Raw genomic sequence first — 15,411 nt, 5'->3', positions numbered from 1 at the left:
GGAATTAACTGAGTGCTGATGTGCTTTCCAGCAGCACCTGGGTGAATATTTTGCTGTAGAAGAAAGCCCATCACCCTGTATTGCTGCCACCTCTGATGGTAACTCAGCCACATGGCATAGCTGACAATACCAAATGAGGGTGACAGGAGTGACACTGGTGATGGGATGAGATCATTCTGTCCTGCTGCTGGAGTGGTTTGTGTTGGATCTTGGTATGAGTCCAGTTTCTGCACGCTCTGGGTTACTCATCAGTTAGAGGAGCTTGTAGTTGTGTTTGACTCTTCTCTGAGCTTTCTGATAAACAAGAGGCACAAGGTTTGGTGGCTAAAACATGCTGGGTTTGATTCAGAGTGGGACAGACTGTTTCCTACTTCCCCCTTTTCTCTGAGTGGTGTGTTTCCTGCTTGGACTGGAACCCAGTGCTTGGCTGTGCTGATCATTCACATGTCAGCAGAAAGAACAGTCAGATTTGTGAGTTATAGTCAAGGCATTCCTCTGAAATCCTTCAGGAAGAGCTGGAGCTTCCAGAGGGTGCTGAGGATGGAGAATGGAGCAGCTTACTTTGTTGGAGGACAAAAGTGAAGTACATTATAGATGCTTAAGAAGCTGTTCTGAAAATGCAGGATTTTCCTATCCAAATAGAGCTATTAATCCTCAGAGTCAGTGTTGGGTTGTGCTCAGTAATTTCAGATGGCTGCTTAAATTAAGCTTTGGCATGTTTATTTAAATTCACAGAAAGGTTCTCTTGGTGTAAAATAAAATTTCATTGGCCTTTTCTTTCATTGTGTTTCTGCCTTACTCAGAGTAGCCAGAACATCTGGAAATCCATGGAGATGACAGGGGAGAAGGTGGCATTTGAGAGGTGACATCCCAGTGATGGGAGTTGGTGGGAAATACTCCCTTGTCAGGTGTCTGACTGGTGGCCTGGAGATGCAGAGTCGTTGTCCCAGACAGGCTTAGGAGTGTTGTAACCTCTCAGCATCTCGCTCATTAAACTGTTTGTTGGGTTATTTTGTTGATTGTTTTTTAAGGCCTTTAACTTGTTTTGGACTGGGTTGGTTTTGCTGGAGAACAGTGTGGAGGGACAACCTGCACGTGGACTCACGTGGCAGTTGTAGGAGGCAAGTGAGAAAATGGGGGGTTTGGGGACTCTGCCTCTTTTGGCATTTCAGTTCCATCTGCTTGGAACATCAGCAGGAGGGAAGGGAGTGAGATCTTCTTGTTAAGTGCCCTGAAAAGGAAGGGCCTCCCTTGGCTCTGCTGCTTTGGTGTAATGCAGTTTGAAATCCTTCATTGTCAGGAAATTGTGACATTGGCAATTAGCCATTTATTCTATTTATTTTTTGTTTTACTCTCTTTCACTTCTAGATCTTAGTGCTGAAATAATCACAGGCTGGGGCTCTGGATGGGTGTCTAACTGAAACTATTCCAGCAGGGAGTCAGGTCAGCACTGGGTTGAAAACTGGCCCTTTGTTGGCAGCAGTTCTCATCCTGAGACCTGAAATACTTTGGCAAATAGTTCAAAGCTGTTCTACAAAACCTTATTTTCATGTAGTTGTTGATTAAAAGCATGAGGAGAAGTTGGAATGCTGATGAATGAGAAGTTCTAGGAGGTGACAGGAACCTGTTGGCCACAGGTTTGGGGGGATCACAGTTACCCACACTTAAATTTCAGGTATTTGGTTTCCATCACAGAGAATTAACACTCTATTTTAGATTCTCTGTAGAATTAATTCACAAAGTGCTTTATGTTTTTTTCTTGTAAATGGTGATTTCTATTCATTCTCTTTTCTTACTTATGTTTCAGTTTCCTACTGGGAATCCAATATATGAAACTTACTACAAACAGGTACATTCTTCATAGAAAAAAGCAAAAATAAAGTGCAGTTTCTTCTTGCTCAAGATTGTCATCTCTTTCCTTTCCCCACTGCAAACTGCTCATGCAGTTTGTGTAACTCCTGACCTGGAGACACCACATTTCTCATCTCTGCTTTCACAACAGTCATGTTTCAATTAAAAGTTAATTTTTCTCTTTCAGGTAGATCCAACATACACGGGGAGAGTTGGGGCAAGTGAAGCTGCTCTGTTTCTTAAAAAATCTGGTCTCTCTGATATCATCCTTGGAAAAGTAAGTTGAAGGAATTGGATAATACTTTTGTGTACTTTTTTGAGTGAAATGAGCAATCTAAAAGGAAAACTTTTGTGTAACGTTTTTGTTGTTTAACTTGACAATGAAATAACATTGTGTGTCATAATTCAGAGCTGAGTGGCCACTTCAAGAGGCCACAAGGTGTGAACTGTTGAACTGAGTTTTTGTCTTGGTTTGAGATAAGCAACTGCCAACCCTCCCAAGCACAGAGAGAAAAGCCTCCCTCCTAACACCAGGGAAAGGGAGGAAAAGGGAGGGGAAGGGAAAAAAAAACACTTCAAACCACGTTTATACTAAAACTACATGAATTTTTCACAGAAAGAAAGAGACAATTAGAAGAGAGTACAAATATTCACTCACACAAGTCTGCAACAACAAAGTCCCCACTTCAATTTCTTAACAAACACACAAATGCTACTGTCCTAACTCCACATTACTTAAGAAAAGACTTATTCCCCAGGGAGACAAACTCAAGCAGAAAGGGGAGACCCAGAACAACACATTTTACTTTCCTGAGATCCCCTGTGAGCCAGTGGTGGGCCTGGTCCTCTCCATCCCCCCTGGGGCAGCATCGTGTGTCCTCCCAAGAGGAGGCTGAGAAGCAACTGCCTTAACCACTCCCACACTGGTTCCTACTTCCCTGGAGATGATGCCATAATGTGGGATGGAATACAAACTTACTGGCTAGGAGAGGTCAGCTGTCAGCTCAGCCCAGCTCAGGTCAGCTGACAGCTTCAGCCTAGTCCAGACTCCAGAGCCCAAATCTAGGCCCACCTGGGTGAACCCATAACAGTTTTGTTTTAAATTCACAGTGGCTTTTATTTTCTGTCTCCACAGATATGGGATTTGGCTGACCCAGAGGGGAAAGGATACTTAGATAAACAGGTAAATGAAAGGTTGCTGTAGATGTGCCACAGATCACCCTTGTTTCAAGCAAACCCTGACCCCAATACTGCTCATCCTCAGCTTTATTTGGGTCAAGTTTTTGTTTACAAGATGAGATTTTTTCCCCAGCACTGCTCATATCCAAGTGAGATATCCAAGTGAGATATCCACTGCTCATATCCAAGACCTCTGAGATCATCAAGTCCAACCCTTGATCCAACCCCACTGTGATCACCAGCCCAGGGCACTCCGTGGTTGGATCAAGATGTGGTGGATTCTCCCTCAGTGCCACATCCATAGAGTCACAGAATGGATTGGAAAAGCCCTCTGAGATCATCAAGTCCAACCCTTGGTCCAACTCCAGTTCCTTTACCAGATCATGGCACTCAGTGCCACGGCCAAGCTGAGCTGAAAAACCTCCAGGGATGGGGAATCCACCCCCTCTCTGGGCAGCCCATTCCAATCCCTGAGCACTCTCTCTGGGAAGAATTTCTTTCTGATCTCCAAGTTAAATTTCCCCTGGCAGAGCTTGAGCCCCCCTTGTCCTATTGCTGAGTGCCTGGGAGAAGAGACCAACCCCCAGCTGGCCAGAACTTCCCTTCAGGGAGTTCCAGACAGTGCTGAGGTCACCTCTGAGCCTCCTCTTCTCCAGGCTGAACACCCCCAGCTCCCTCAGCCTCTCCCCATAGGGCTTGTGCTCCAGTCCCTTCTCCAGCCTCGTTGCTCTTCTCAGTTGGGTTGGAAGAGACCTCTGAGATCATCAAATCCAACCCTTGATCCAACTCCAATCCCTTTACGAGATCATGGCACTCAGTACCACATCCAATCTCATAGAATCACAGAATCAATTGGGTTGGAAAAGAGAATCAGTTGGGTTGGAAAAGTGTCACACACAGTGTCACTAAATATCATAAATGGCTTGTTTTTCCTGATTTATTCTGGTTTTAAATGGACACTGTGATTATTTGTAGGGTTTTTACGTCGCGTTGCGCCTCGTGGCCTGTGCACAGAATGGCCACGATGTCAACCTGAGCAGCCTGAACTTGACTGTGCCACCTCCTAAATTCGTAAGTAACACCCACCTAAATGTGTTTCTGTCTTATATGGGAACTGAGGCTTCAGCTGGAACCTTGGAATGATCCTGTGTTTCCAAAAGACTGTTCTGAGGCTGCAGTTTGATGGCAAAGTGTCCTTGGATCACAGGCTGGGGCTGCCACAGTCCTGTCCTTTGGTGTGGGGTCTGCAGGTTTAACTCTGTCAGCTTGGGCAGGAAGCTGATAATGGCTAAACTCTGAATTTAGGAAAAAAAAGAAAGAAAATAAAGTTATTTTTGAGCTGGGTGATCGGGAGTGGGTAGTAAAAGTCACATCTGCAGCTTTGCCTGCAGGAGTTGCTGCAGAACCTCTTAAGTTGTGTGTTTGGGTATTTAATGCACCTCATAAATGTCCTTATCCAAGAGCTGTAATGGTATAAATAAGTGTGACTTTTATTTAGGTACATGTGCAACCTGTTTCCCTCAGTGTAATTAAGCTTCATGTCTACAACCATCTCTTAAAGCAATTAGTAAGGATTAGAATCACAGAATCATAGAATGGATTGGGTTGGAAATGACCTCTGAGATCAGCAAGTCCAACCTTTGATCCAACCCCACTGTGATCCAACCCTTGATCCAATCCTTGATCCAATCCCGCTGTGATCCAACCCTTGATCCAATCCTTGATCCAGTCCCACTGTGATCCAACCCTTGATCCAATCCTTGATCCAACCCCGCTGTGATCCAACCCTTGATCCAATCCTTGATCCAGTCCCACTGTGATCCAACCCTTGATCCAATCCTTGATCCAACCCTGCTGTGATCCAACCCTTGATCCAATCCTTGATCCAACCCCGCTGTGATCCAACCCTTGATCCAATCCTTGATCCAATCCCACTGTGATCCAACCCTTGATCCAATCCTTGATCCAACCCCGCTGTGATCAACCCTTGATCCAATCCTTGATCCAATCCCACTGTGATCCAACCCTTGATCCAATCCTTGATCCAATCCCGCTGTGATCAACCCTTGATCCAATCCTTGATCCAATCCCACTGTGATCCAACCCTTGATCCAATCCTTGATCCAACCCCGCTGTGATCCAACCCTTGATCCAATCCTTGATCCAATCCCCCTGTGATCCAACCCTTGATCCAATCCTTGATCCAATCCCACTGTGATCCAACCCTTGATCCAATCCTTGATCCAACCCCGCTGTGATCCAACCCTTGATCCAACCCTTGATCCAACCCTTGATCCAATCCTTGATCCAATCCCACTGTGATCCAACCCTTGATCCAATCCTTGATCCAACCCTGCTGTGATCCAACCCTTGATCCAATCCTTGATCCAATCCCACTGTAGGGTTGGATCAAGACATGGTGGATTCTCCCTCAGTGCCACATCCACAGAATCACAGAATCAGCTGGGTTGGAAAAGCCCTCTGAGATCATCAAGTCCAACCCTTGGTCCAACTCCAGTCCCTTTACCAGATCATGGCACTCAGTGCCACGGCCAAGCTCAGGTTAAAATCCTCCAGGGATGGGGAATCCACCCCCTCTCTGGGCAGCCCATTCCAATCCTTGAGCACTCTCTCTGGAAAGGATTTTTTTCTGATCTCCAACTTCAATTTCCCCTGGCAGAGCTTGAGCCCCCCTTGTCCTATTGCTGAGTGCCTGGGAGAAGAGACCAACCCCCACCTGGCCAGAACTTCCCTTCAGGGAGAAACAGAAGTCTGGATATTTATAAACATACATAAATAAAAGTTCTCTTTTTTTCAGCATGACTCCAGCAGTCCTTTGCTGATCACTCCACCTTCAACAGAGACTCACTGGGCTGTCAGGGTAAGTGGAAAAGACAATACATTCCATCCATCCTTTAAAAGTCAAACTTTTCCTTCTGTATCATTTTCCCAGTGAGAGGATTTTGTATCCAATCTATTTCCCATTTCAGAAATCCTCCCTTTCTGTGCAGACTTGTGCACAATGGGGAATGTGGAGGTGCAGTTTTACATGTGCAATAAGTATTAAACAATGATTTGACAACCCCTGGTGTGATGTTTTTAAAACACAATGAATTTTAATCTTCTGCCTGGATTTCTTCCAGAATCCTACAATTAGGCACTGTCATTGTTTGTATAAAGGAGCCCCACTGAGAACAGCAAAGCATTTCACTAAATCCATCCTGAATTATTAATTTAAAGCTTGAGTTCCTATGTTCTGATTAGCATTCAGTGATACATGTAATACAAGTAACTTTTGATGCATATATGTGGGTATTTATATTCAGTTAATTTTCAAACATTTTCAAAAGGTGGAAATTTAATAAAACAATTTATGATGCTGGTTATTGTTTTGTACTTACATCTTGTACTTAAAATGGGCAGAGTAGACTTTAGTTCTGTGTAGTTTATCCAAGTTTTTTTAAGACAGAAACACATCTTGTCTGCTGCATGGTAAAATCTCTCAGCTGTCATAACCTCAGCTCTGAAATTAAGCTCCTAAATCTCTCTAAATACAGCAAGAAATAATGGAAATTTGGGATGAACATGTTACTGCCCAGTCTTAATTTCTTCCAAGATCTCATTTTCAACACTCACACAGGCACATTTTTTTACTTATTCAGACTATTTCTTACCAACTAGGTGGAAGAAAAAGCAAAGTTTGATGGTATTTTTGAAAGCCTTTTGCCAGTAAATGGTTTACTTTCAGGAGACAAAGTAAAACCAGTACTGATGAATTCAAAGCTACCTCTTGATATCCTTGGAAGGGTAAGTGTGCTGTTTAGAGTTTGGTAATCTCTGTTTAGCTTCTCATAGTTGCAATGTTAAATATTTAAATGTAATTTATCAACATAGATTAGGTTTTGGCTGAAATTCTGCATAAAGTACATGCTGTCAAGCAGGAACATTAAGTCTCTGAAGTCTTCCACTTAGTCATAAGAATAATAGTAATTTTCAGCCTTAGAGTAGATTGGCTTCATTATCTCTCCATTCATTTCAGTGGCTGGAAATTTTGATTTTGGTATTTTAAAGGCAAGACAAGGTTTCCTAAACTGTAGTAGCTTTTATAACATTATATTCCACTGTTTTGTCATTTTTACAATTATGAGTTATTAGACATCCCACTAAATACATCCCCTGTTGATACAGGAGAACACCTCAGAACATCTTCATTTATTGTAGCTGTCAACTTGTCAAGTTTGGGTTTTTTCATGTATATTTATAAATACTGCCAAGAACTGAGTTTGGTGCATCCATTGCATATTTGCAGGGAAAGCAAATGTGAAAGTCTTTTTCTGCTTCCATTTAAAACACATTCTTTAAGGCTTTGCATATTGATATGCCTGAGAATGAATTCATTCTATGTAAGAGCTGTCTCTGCGTTACGTCCTTTTATCTCTCCAGGAAGAGCTGCCTTTTTCTCTGTATTATCTACAAAATCTAAGTATGACTTGTTTTAATTCTGTACTTGAGTATTGTGAAGTGCTGAGTCTTGAAAGGCTTTGGATTTTATCTTGTTACTGTCACAGTAGAAGTTCAGGTGATAAAATAGAGTTGAGAGAGCTGAGCCTGTTTTGGCTTTCTTTGCACTCTCCTTTCTCCAAGTCATATTAATGATTAATCAGTGCTGGTTGGTGGCTGAGTGTTGGAGTACATGAAGTTTTGTATCCCTCTAAATCTGCTGCAAGTTTCATTGACTGTACCTGACCTAATAATGAGCTGAAGTTGATAAATACTTAAATTCTTTCCCATAGAAAATTCAGGGGGTCAGAGGGAGATGCAGAAGTTTTTAGTTAGAAACTAATCATCTAAGAATGGAATAGGAATTAGAAATGTATTGAGTTTTCTAAAATATTTTAGTTTTCTTAAAAGACATTTGGATGATCTGCTGGCCCACATCCTGTGGACAGTTCAGAAAGACACCTCTGAGTGCTTTTGGTCAGCTTGGTGACTCTTGAATTGCACCAGAGGAAGATGAAAAGTCTGCCTGTGTTGCAGCCAGAACTGGTTGGCTCACACTACCAGAAAACTCTAATCCAGTCTGTTTCATCAGAGGATATTTAGATAGTCTAATATAACTAATGTGATCTTGACCAAAATCTATTGAGAGTCCTTAGAGGGCATGTTAATATGATGAATGTACAAAATGTAACTTGCTCTCTAAATCATTTTTTTATCTTAATTGCTGCAGGTCTGGGACCTCAGTGATATTGATAAAGATGGACACCTGGACAAGGATGAATTTGCTGTGGTAGGTTACCTTAAATTCTCAGTTCACAGCCTAGTCTGTCTGGCAGAGCAAATAGCTCTTTTTTTTCCCCTCAAGAGCTTTGCAGCTTTCTCTGCTTCAGTTGGCTGTTCTAATCTACACTGTTCACATGAAGCTATTAAATGATCTTCCTCAAATCCATCTCCTGACTCTTATCTATGTCATCAAGATTAAACTTGCTGGAATTACATTCAAAACAATCTGCTCTGGTTTCCATCTCTAACCCTGCTTTGTTTTACTAATATGTAAATGACTGACACTGGAAGATGTTGTTGGGTTTTTTTTCTGCTAATTGTGAATGTTGTCTGACCTTTCTGCCTTTGCAGGCAATGCATTTGGTTTATAGAGCTCTTGAGAAAGAGTCAGTTCCTTCACAATTGCCCCCTTCTCTCATACCACCTTCTAAAAGAAAGAAGACACCGGTGTTTCCTGGAGCAGTTCCTGTTCTCCCTGCCAGCCCCCCACCCAAGGACAGCCTCCGTTCCACCCCCTCCCACGGCAGCGTCAACAGCCTCAACAGCACGGGGAGTTTGTCTCCCAAGCACAGCATCAAACAAGCACAGGTACACATCTTAATTTCTTTTTTGAGCAGGGAAAAGCAACAACCCCCTGCAGCGCTCCAGGCTGGGCACAGAGTGGCTGGAGAGCAGCCAGGCAGAGGGACCTGGGGGGACTGAGGGACAGGAAGCTCAACAGGAGCCAACAGTGTGCCCAGGTGGCCAAGAAGGCCAATGGGATCCTGGCCTGGATCCAAACTAGCGTGGCCAGCAGGCCCAGGGCAGTGACCCTTCCCCTGGACTCTGCCTTGGGGAGGCCACACCTTGAGTGTTGTGTTCAGTCCTGGGCCCCTCAGTTGAGGCAAGAGATTGAGGGACTGGAGTGGGGCCAGAGAAGAGTAACGAGGCTGGAGAAGGGACTGGAGGTGGCACTGAGTGTCCTCTGAAACACCTCCAGGGATAGAGAATCCACCAGGTCTTGATCCAACCCCACTGGGATCACCAGCCCAGGGCACAGAGTGCCAGAGTGATCCCAGTGGGGTTGGATCAAGTGTTGGACTTGATGAACTCAGAGGTCTCTTCCAACCCAAGTGAGAAGAGCAACGAGGCTGGAGAAGGGACTGGAGCACAAGTGCTGTGGGGAGAGGCTGAGGGAGCTGGGGGTGTTCAGCCTGGAGAAGAGGAGGCTCAGAGGTGACCTCAGCACTGTCTGGAACTGCCTGAAGGGAAGTTCTGGCCAGCTGGGGGTTGGTCTCTTCTCCCAGGCACTCAGCAATAGGACAAGGGGGGCTCAAGCTCTGCCAGGGGAAATTGAAGTTGGAGATCAGAAAGAAATTCTTTGCAGAGAGAGTGCTCAGGGATTGGAATGGGCTGCCCAGAGAGGGGGTGGATTCCCCATCCCTGGAGGTTTTTCAACTGAGCTTGGCCGTGGCACTGAGTGCCATGATCTGGTAAAGGGACTGGAGTTGGACCAAGGGTTGGACTTGATGATCTCAGTGGTCTTTTCCAACCCAATCCATTCTATGATTCTGTGATTCACTTTTTGCCTCATGTGAGCACTTGTGTTTGGATGGTTTGGGTGGAAGGGATGAAATGAGGGTGGTCAGACTTGCAAGAATGGAAGAAGAACAGATGAATTGTAGTCAGTGTGACCATGAGGTAACAAATCTAATCTTTATGTGTAACAGGTGAAATCTTTATGTGTAATAATAATATTCCTGTATCTACTTTAATACCAGAGAAATGATTAATCTGCCTTCTAAATTTCCTGTTATTAGCATGAAGACTTAATATGCCTAGGTCTGTATTTCCAAAGAATTAATGCTTTTCAGCTGATGCAGAGCTGCTTATCAGTATTTTTATTCAGATAAAAAAAATCCAAAATTAAACCATGCAGTGAAAATAGCTATTTATCAGTCAGACTGGATTGTGCAAGATGGTCAGCACATCCAGCTCTGGATTGTGGATATATTCAGTGTATTGATAAAGGCTGTTTCTCTTCTTTTGAAATCTCCCACTCTGCTTTGCAGCCAGCTGTGAACTGGGTAGTGCCAATGTCGGAAAAAGTGCGATACGATGAAATTTTCTTAAAAACAGACACAGACATGGATGGCTTTGTGAGTGGCCAAGAAGTAAAGGACATTTTTATGCATTCAGGTCTGTCTCAGAATCTCCTAGCACATATATGGTAAGAATTCTCTAGTAGCTCTAACCAGAAACAAAAACCCCCCCCAACCTCTTCTCCTTGTCCTCTTCTTGTACTGCAATATGTGGGCTATGTGGAAAATGGAGAAATAAACACTCCCTTCCCTTTGCTTTTCTGGGAGGGAGGGAATGGGTCACTCTGAACTGTGATTGGCCTTTGAAGTTCTCTAAATATTTTGTGCTCTAAGTATTTTCTCAGAGTAACACTGCTCTGTTCATTTAACTGTATCTCATAAAATACTGCTCTGTGTATGGAACTCTGACTAGAATAAGCAAACTCTCATGAGGATAAATCAAAAGGAAATTACATGTATATGTGTATTTCAGGCTTTCTGGTAGAGGAGGAATAAGATTTTCTTGTTTATAAGTGTGCTCTGTTTTTTTCCCAGGGCTTTGGCAGACACAAGACAGATGGGAAAGCTCAGCAAAGATCAGTTTGCACTCGCCATGTATCTCATTCAACAGAAGGTCAGCAAAGGGATTGATCCCCCCCAAGTATTATCTGCAGATATGATCCCTCCCTCAGAGAGGAACACTCCCATCCAGGTGAGTCAGGCATTATTTGTAGATAACACTGAACTTACATGCTTTGAAACAACAGGCTTTGAGTAGGAATTTTGTAGATTTTTTTTGTAGTATCTTGGTAAAGAATTGCCAATATTTTTTTTTCTTACCTCCTCTTAAAAATTCTTTAACATTTGAAAATATGCATAAAGTTTTAGCAACCAAGACAGTAAGTAAAGAAAAATGCAGGAAGATATTCCATAAATAAAGGGACCCTAATGCTGAAAAAAGCCTAGCATGAAAAGTACTGGTTTGTCATAGAGAAGGCTGGGGGTTTTCACTACAGGGAACTCATAACAGCAAATACTAAAAGCTGGTTGAGTAGCCTGTCCCTGGCTGTGATCAGCACCAAATTCCTCTAATGGAAATGTAAATTTTTTTAATGGCTAAATGAAGAGTGATAACTTCCTAGTTTCTGGGATTTATGCCTTGTATCATGCCAGTCCACAGTCCTGTATCCATCACTGTTAATGCTACTTAACTGGAGTGTTTGATGCTTTGCTGGACCCTGCTTTGTTCCTTTCCTCAACTGTATCACTATATTTCTGAAACTGAAATGAATAAAGACCTCTGTCATCTCAATACCTTCATCTTTTCTGTAAATTATATGCTATTTTTATTTACTTCTTTTAACTTTCCCTAACCAGAAACCTTTGGAGCTGTAAATAATTTAATTGTTGCTGTTGCTGTGGTCCTTTAAAGGCTTTTCCTGTATCCTCTTTCTGTAGACTCTGTCAGGTTACTTGACCCCTGTAGGAACTGAGATCTCAGCACTAACAGAAATGCGGCGTGTGAGTAACTGTGATGTCAAAGGAATGCACCTTTTTTTGTGTTTGCTGCTGCCTTCAAACCCACTTTTTATTTCTCTGTCTTTGCCTGTCTCTGCTCCTGAGTTCTGTGCCATTCCTCTTGGCATGCTGGAATGTCACAGCAGTGGGAAGTGCCCAGCACTGGCTGCTGACCTGGAGATATTTCTTCCCTCAACAATTTGGGCTGTGTTGGTCTATCAGGAAGTTCCTGGTACAGGCAGCTCAGTCCTGGCACGTTCAAGTTACTCATGGATTAGTTCTCTGAAACTGTGAGCAGTAAATACATCTTGGTGTGAGAGCTTTAAGCTTCCCATTATTTCCAACTAATTCTAGTTTTTTTTCCATCCAGTGTGTATTTAGCTTTGCATACCATGAAATAAACTGAGCTTAGTGAGCTTTGTTAAGTGGTTTTTATCCTAATCAGTGCAGCAGCTCATTTTAACTTATTTCCTAGTCCTGTTGGGTGACACCTTCATAGAACCATAAGATCAAATAGGTTGGAAAAGACCTGTGAGTTCCTGTGACCCTGCCCAGCATTCAGTGCAGGTCTCTCAGCAAACCTCTGTCTGGCCTGACAATACAGAAACAATGTTAGAAGCTGTTGATTTGCTGCCATAATAATTAGTTCTTATTGTTTTTTATTTATGATTACTTAATGGCATATTACAAAAGGAATGATCACCCCAAAGTGAGGACTTAATTAAATCATTTAAACTGTATATTCACCTGATGTTTCTATGAAAGTGTCCTGTTTTACTCTACTGGTCTTGGTTTATTCATTAGATTCTTGTTTGGTTTTTTTAATTTAATAAAGTCAAGCTTTCTGTGGTTAGCACAGCAACCTCAAAGCAAGCAAACTGTGCCTTCTTCTTTTTCAAATGCTATTTAAAATTTATAAGTCTCCTGTTTTTTCATATTAGCAGGGAGTTCAGTGCTGCAGCTTTTGCTCAGTTGCAGTGGGTTTTTGCAGAGCAGTCCTTTTTATAATAATAACAACCAATTTTGTACCTAATGCTGAGATCCTTTCTAATAACTTCTGATAGTCTTATCTAAAAGGCAAGGGCTGCCTTCTGCATCTTCCCTGATTTACCCCTCCATGGGTGTAGAAATGACCTGAATAATTGCAGAAATTGCCATGAATTTGTGGCAGGGCTCAAGAAGACTGAAACTACAACTGGAAACTTTACTTCTGACTGTAGCAGAGCTGGTTTTAGGTTTTGAATTTTATCTTTCCTATAGCCTGCAGTTTATTCCTTGCCATTGTGCATGTCCTGTCCCTGCTGTGCTGTGGGCATAGAGACAATTCTCCTGTCTCACAGGTAGAATTGGGTGGCTGTTCCTGCTTGTTGCAGAATAATTTGATGTGTCTCACAGCATTTTACAAATGCATATAATGTCAATTTTGTATCCCACCTCTGTCCTCAGCCTTTGTAAAGGAGGAGCTCCTGTTACAACTTGACATTTTTAACAGACTGTTTTGTTCTTAACAGGACAGTGCAAGTTCTGTTGGATCAGGAGAATTTACAGGGGTGAAGGAGCTGGATGACATTAGCCAAGAAATTGCACAGCTGCAGAGGTAATGGGGGACTGTTAACAAAATCTTGAATAATAATCTGTAGTACTGATGTGTCAGTTCCTTTTGTTTACTTTTAGTCATTTTATAATTATTTGTCACTGGAATTGGTGTCAAATGTCCCAGTTCCTCAAAGCCAGCCTGATTCTGCCACGTGACTTCAGGACATTGATTATGGGCACAGATAGTATTTTTTGAAGAATAATTGACAGATATAAACCTTTACTCCTTTAAAAAAATATATGAGAATATGGGCTGGCATTTTTAGCTACATTAAATATTATTCCAGAGTAATATTTAATTGATTTTTTGCATGCATGTGTTGTATTATTTAACTAATCATAAATACATGTGCTTGTTTATTTGGCAGAGAAAAATATTCACTGGAGCAGGACATTAGGGAAAAGGAAGAATCAATCAGACAGAAAACCAATGAAGTTCAGGTAAAAACTCTTAGTTTATTATCAGTAGTTTTCATTTTATTCCAAATTATATATGGGAATTAAGCATTTTTCTTGTTGTTCTTTATGTTGCTGCTGGACAAGTCTTTCTTTCTTTCATAGGATTTTTCCTCTAAGTTACAGAAAGAATTTTATTTTCCTGTTCTCCATCAGAAATGTTCTCATCTGACTCCATCAGAAATGTTTTCATTTGGTGCTGGGTAATAGAAACAGAAGTTGATACGTGAACACTTTGAAATATCTTCTTTGTCAGTGCTTAACTGAGACTGTAATTTAGGAAATCATTGTCAAGAGTATTGGATTTGGTAATTAGGATATAACTCAGTGCCATGTATGTGTCACAGTCTCTTTCCTTCTTGTGGGCACTGATTTATTTCCTGATTTCTCCTGCAGAAGTAAAACATGCAGGTTGAGCTCATGTGATGCAGAAAATCTTTTGGGTTTTGCAAACCTGTTTGTGTGTGGCTGGTCATTCCTTAAGACAACAACTAAATGTAAGCTACAAACTGTGGAATTCTCCTCAGGAGCTGCAGAATGATTTGGACAGGGAGACAAGTACCTTGCAAGAGCTGGAGGCTCAGAAACAAGATGCCCAGGACCGCCTGGATGAGATGGACCAGCAGAAAGCCAAACTGAAGGATATGCTGAGTGATGTCAGGCAGAAATGCCAGGAAGAAACACAGGTGGTGAGTGCCTGTTAATTCTGGCCATGCACAGGAGTGCTTTGTCCTCTCTTGAAGGAAATTCTATTTGTTTAAAGAACAAGCTTGCTTTCTCTATTCATGTTTACCATAAATAGCAGTTTCCACACAAATACAGAGATCCAGGAAAGGATTTTGCTCACCTAAATGCCTTCCATTGTGGTCATAATTGGAGGGTTGAACCAGATGATCTTCAGGGGTCCCTTTTTACAGGCATTGTTGTTCTGAAAATATATGAAACATTTATTCAACCTGCTGGGGCAGCTAAAAAGCATCAGTGCTGAGCTACGAGTCAGTCCATGGCAGTGGTGCAGGGTTTGGTCACTCTGAATGTCACCAGGAGTGAGTTAAAAGTGGGTTTTCAGGGGGATACAATTGCCAGTGAAAATAGCAAGTTACCTTAAGGCAGAAACATTGTGTGTGACATGAAGTGTTGAAGAAGGAAACCTAAAAGCAACTCTGTAATTTGAACTTTTATCAGCATTAAAAAACAACTTTATACTACTTGATAAATGAGTGGGAAAGGACCCAGACTCTGAAAACTGCAAGGTGGCCATCTAAGAAACACCTTTTATTTACCTTTGTAATTAGTGTGGCATTTCTGTGCTTTAAAATAGTGTTCCCTGGTTTTATTGAATGTGCTTTTCTCATGGATTTGTGCAGCATGAATTTCTTCATATTAACTTCTAACTATTTTCCTTAAAATAGTGTTTCCTGGTTTTATTGAATGTGCTTTTGTCATGGATTTGTGCAGCATGAATTTC

The 15,411-nt window shown here is 42.0% G+C and overlaps 1 protein-coding gene across 6 annotated transcripts in view; it reads left to right on the top strand.

Annotated features, from left to right (window-relative positions):
• The window catches only part of EPS15L1 (epidermal growth factor receptor pathway substrate 15 like 1), a 52,364-nt gene that overhangs the window by 4,695 nt on the left and 32,258 nt on the right, over positions 1-15,411 (top strand). For 4 of the 6 annotated variants that reach the window (XM_071577871.1, XM_071577868.1, XM_071577872.1 and 1 more), the window contains exons 2-15: positions 1,808-1,849; positions 2,039-2,128; positions 2,987-3,034; positions 4,006-4,101; positions 5,849-5,911; positions 6,712-6,837; positions 8,261-8,320; positions 8,665-8,901; positions 10,365-10,522; positions 10,929-11,085; positions 11,832-11,894; positions 13,403-13,488; positions 13,856-13,928; positions 14,471-14,632. In XM_071577871.1, coding sequence (XP_071433972.1) covers positions 1,808-1,849; positions 2,039-2,128; positions 2,987-3,034; positions 4,006-4,101; positions 5,849-5,911; positions 6,712-6,837; positions 8,261-8,320; positions 8,665-8,901; positions 10,365-10,522; positions 10,929-11,085; positions 11,832-11,894; positions 13,403-13,488; positions 13,856-13,928; positions 14,471-14,632 — 1,461 coding nt within the window. The remainder of the gene's footprint in view (positions 1-1,807; positions 1,850-2,038; positions 2,129-2,986; positions 3,035-4,005; positions 4,102-5,848; positions 5,912-6,711; positions 6,838-8,260; positions 8,321-8,664; positions 8,902-10,364; positions 10,523-10,928; positions 11,086-11,831; positions 11,895-13,402; positions 13,489-13,855; positions 13,929-14,470; positions 14,633-15,411) is intronic. The other 2 variants (XM_071577870.1, XM_071577869.1) reach the window with 2 other exon arrangements.

This window comes from Pithys albifrons, chromosome 27 (assembly GCF_047495875.1).
Source record: "Pithys albifrons albifrons isolate INPA30051 chromosome 27, PitAlb_v1, whole genome shotgun sequence".
Lineage (NCBI taxonomy): Eukaryota > Metazoa > Chordata > Aves > Passeriformes > Thamnophilidae > Pithys > Pithys albifrons.
The sequence above is the reverse complement of the archived record's forward strand: the minus strand, read 5'-3'. Positions and strand labels throughout refer to the sequence as shown.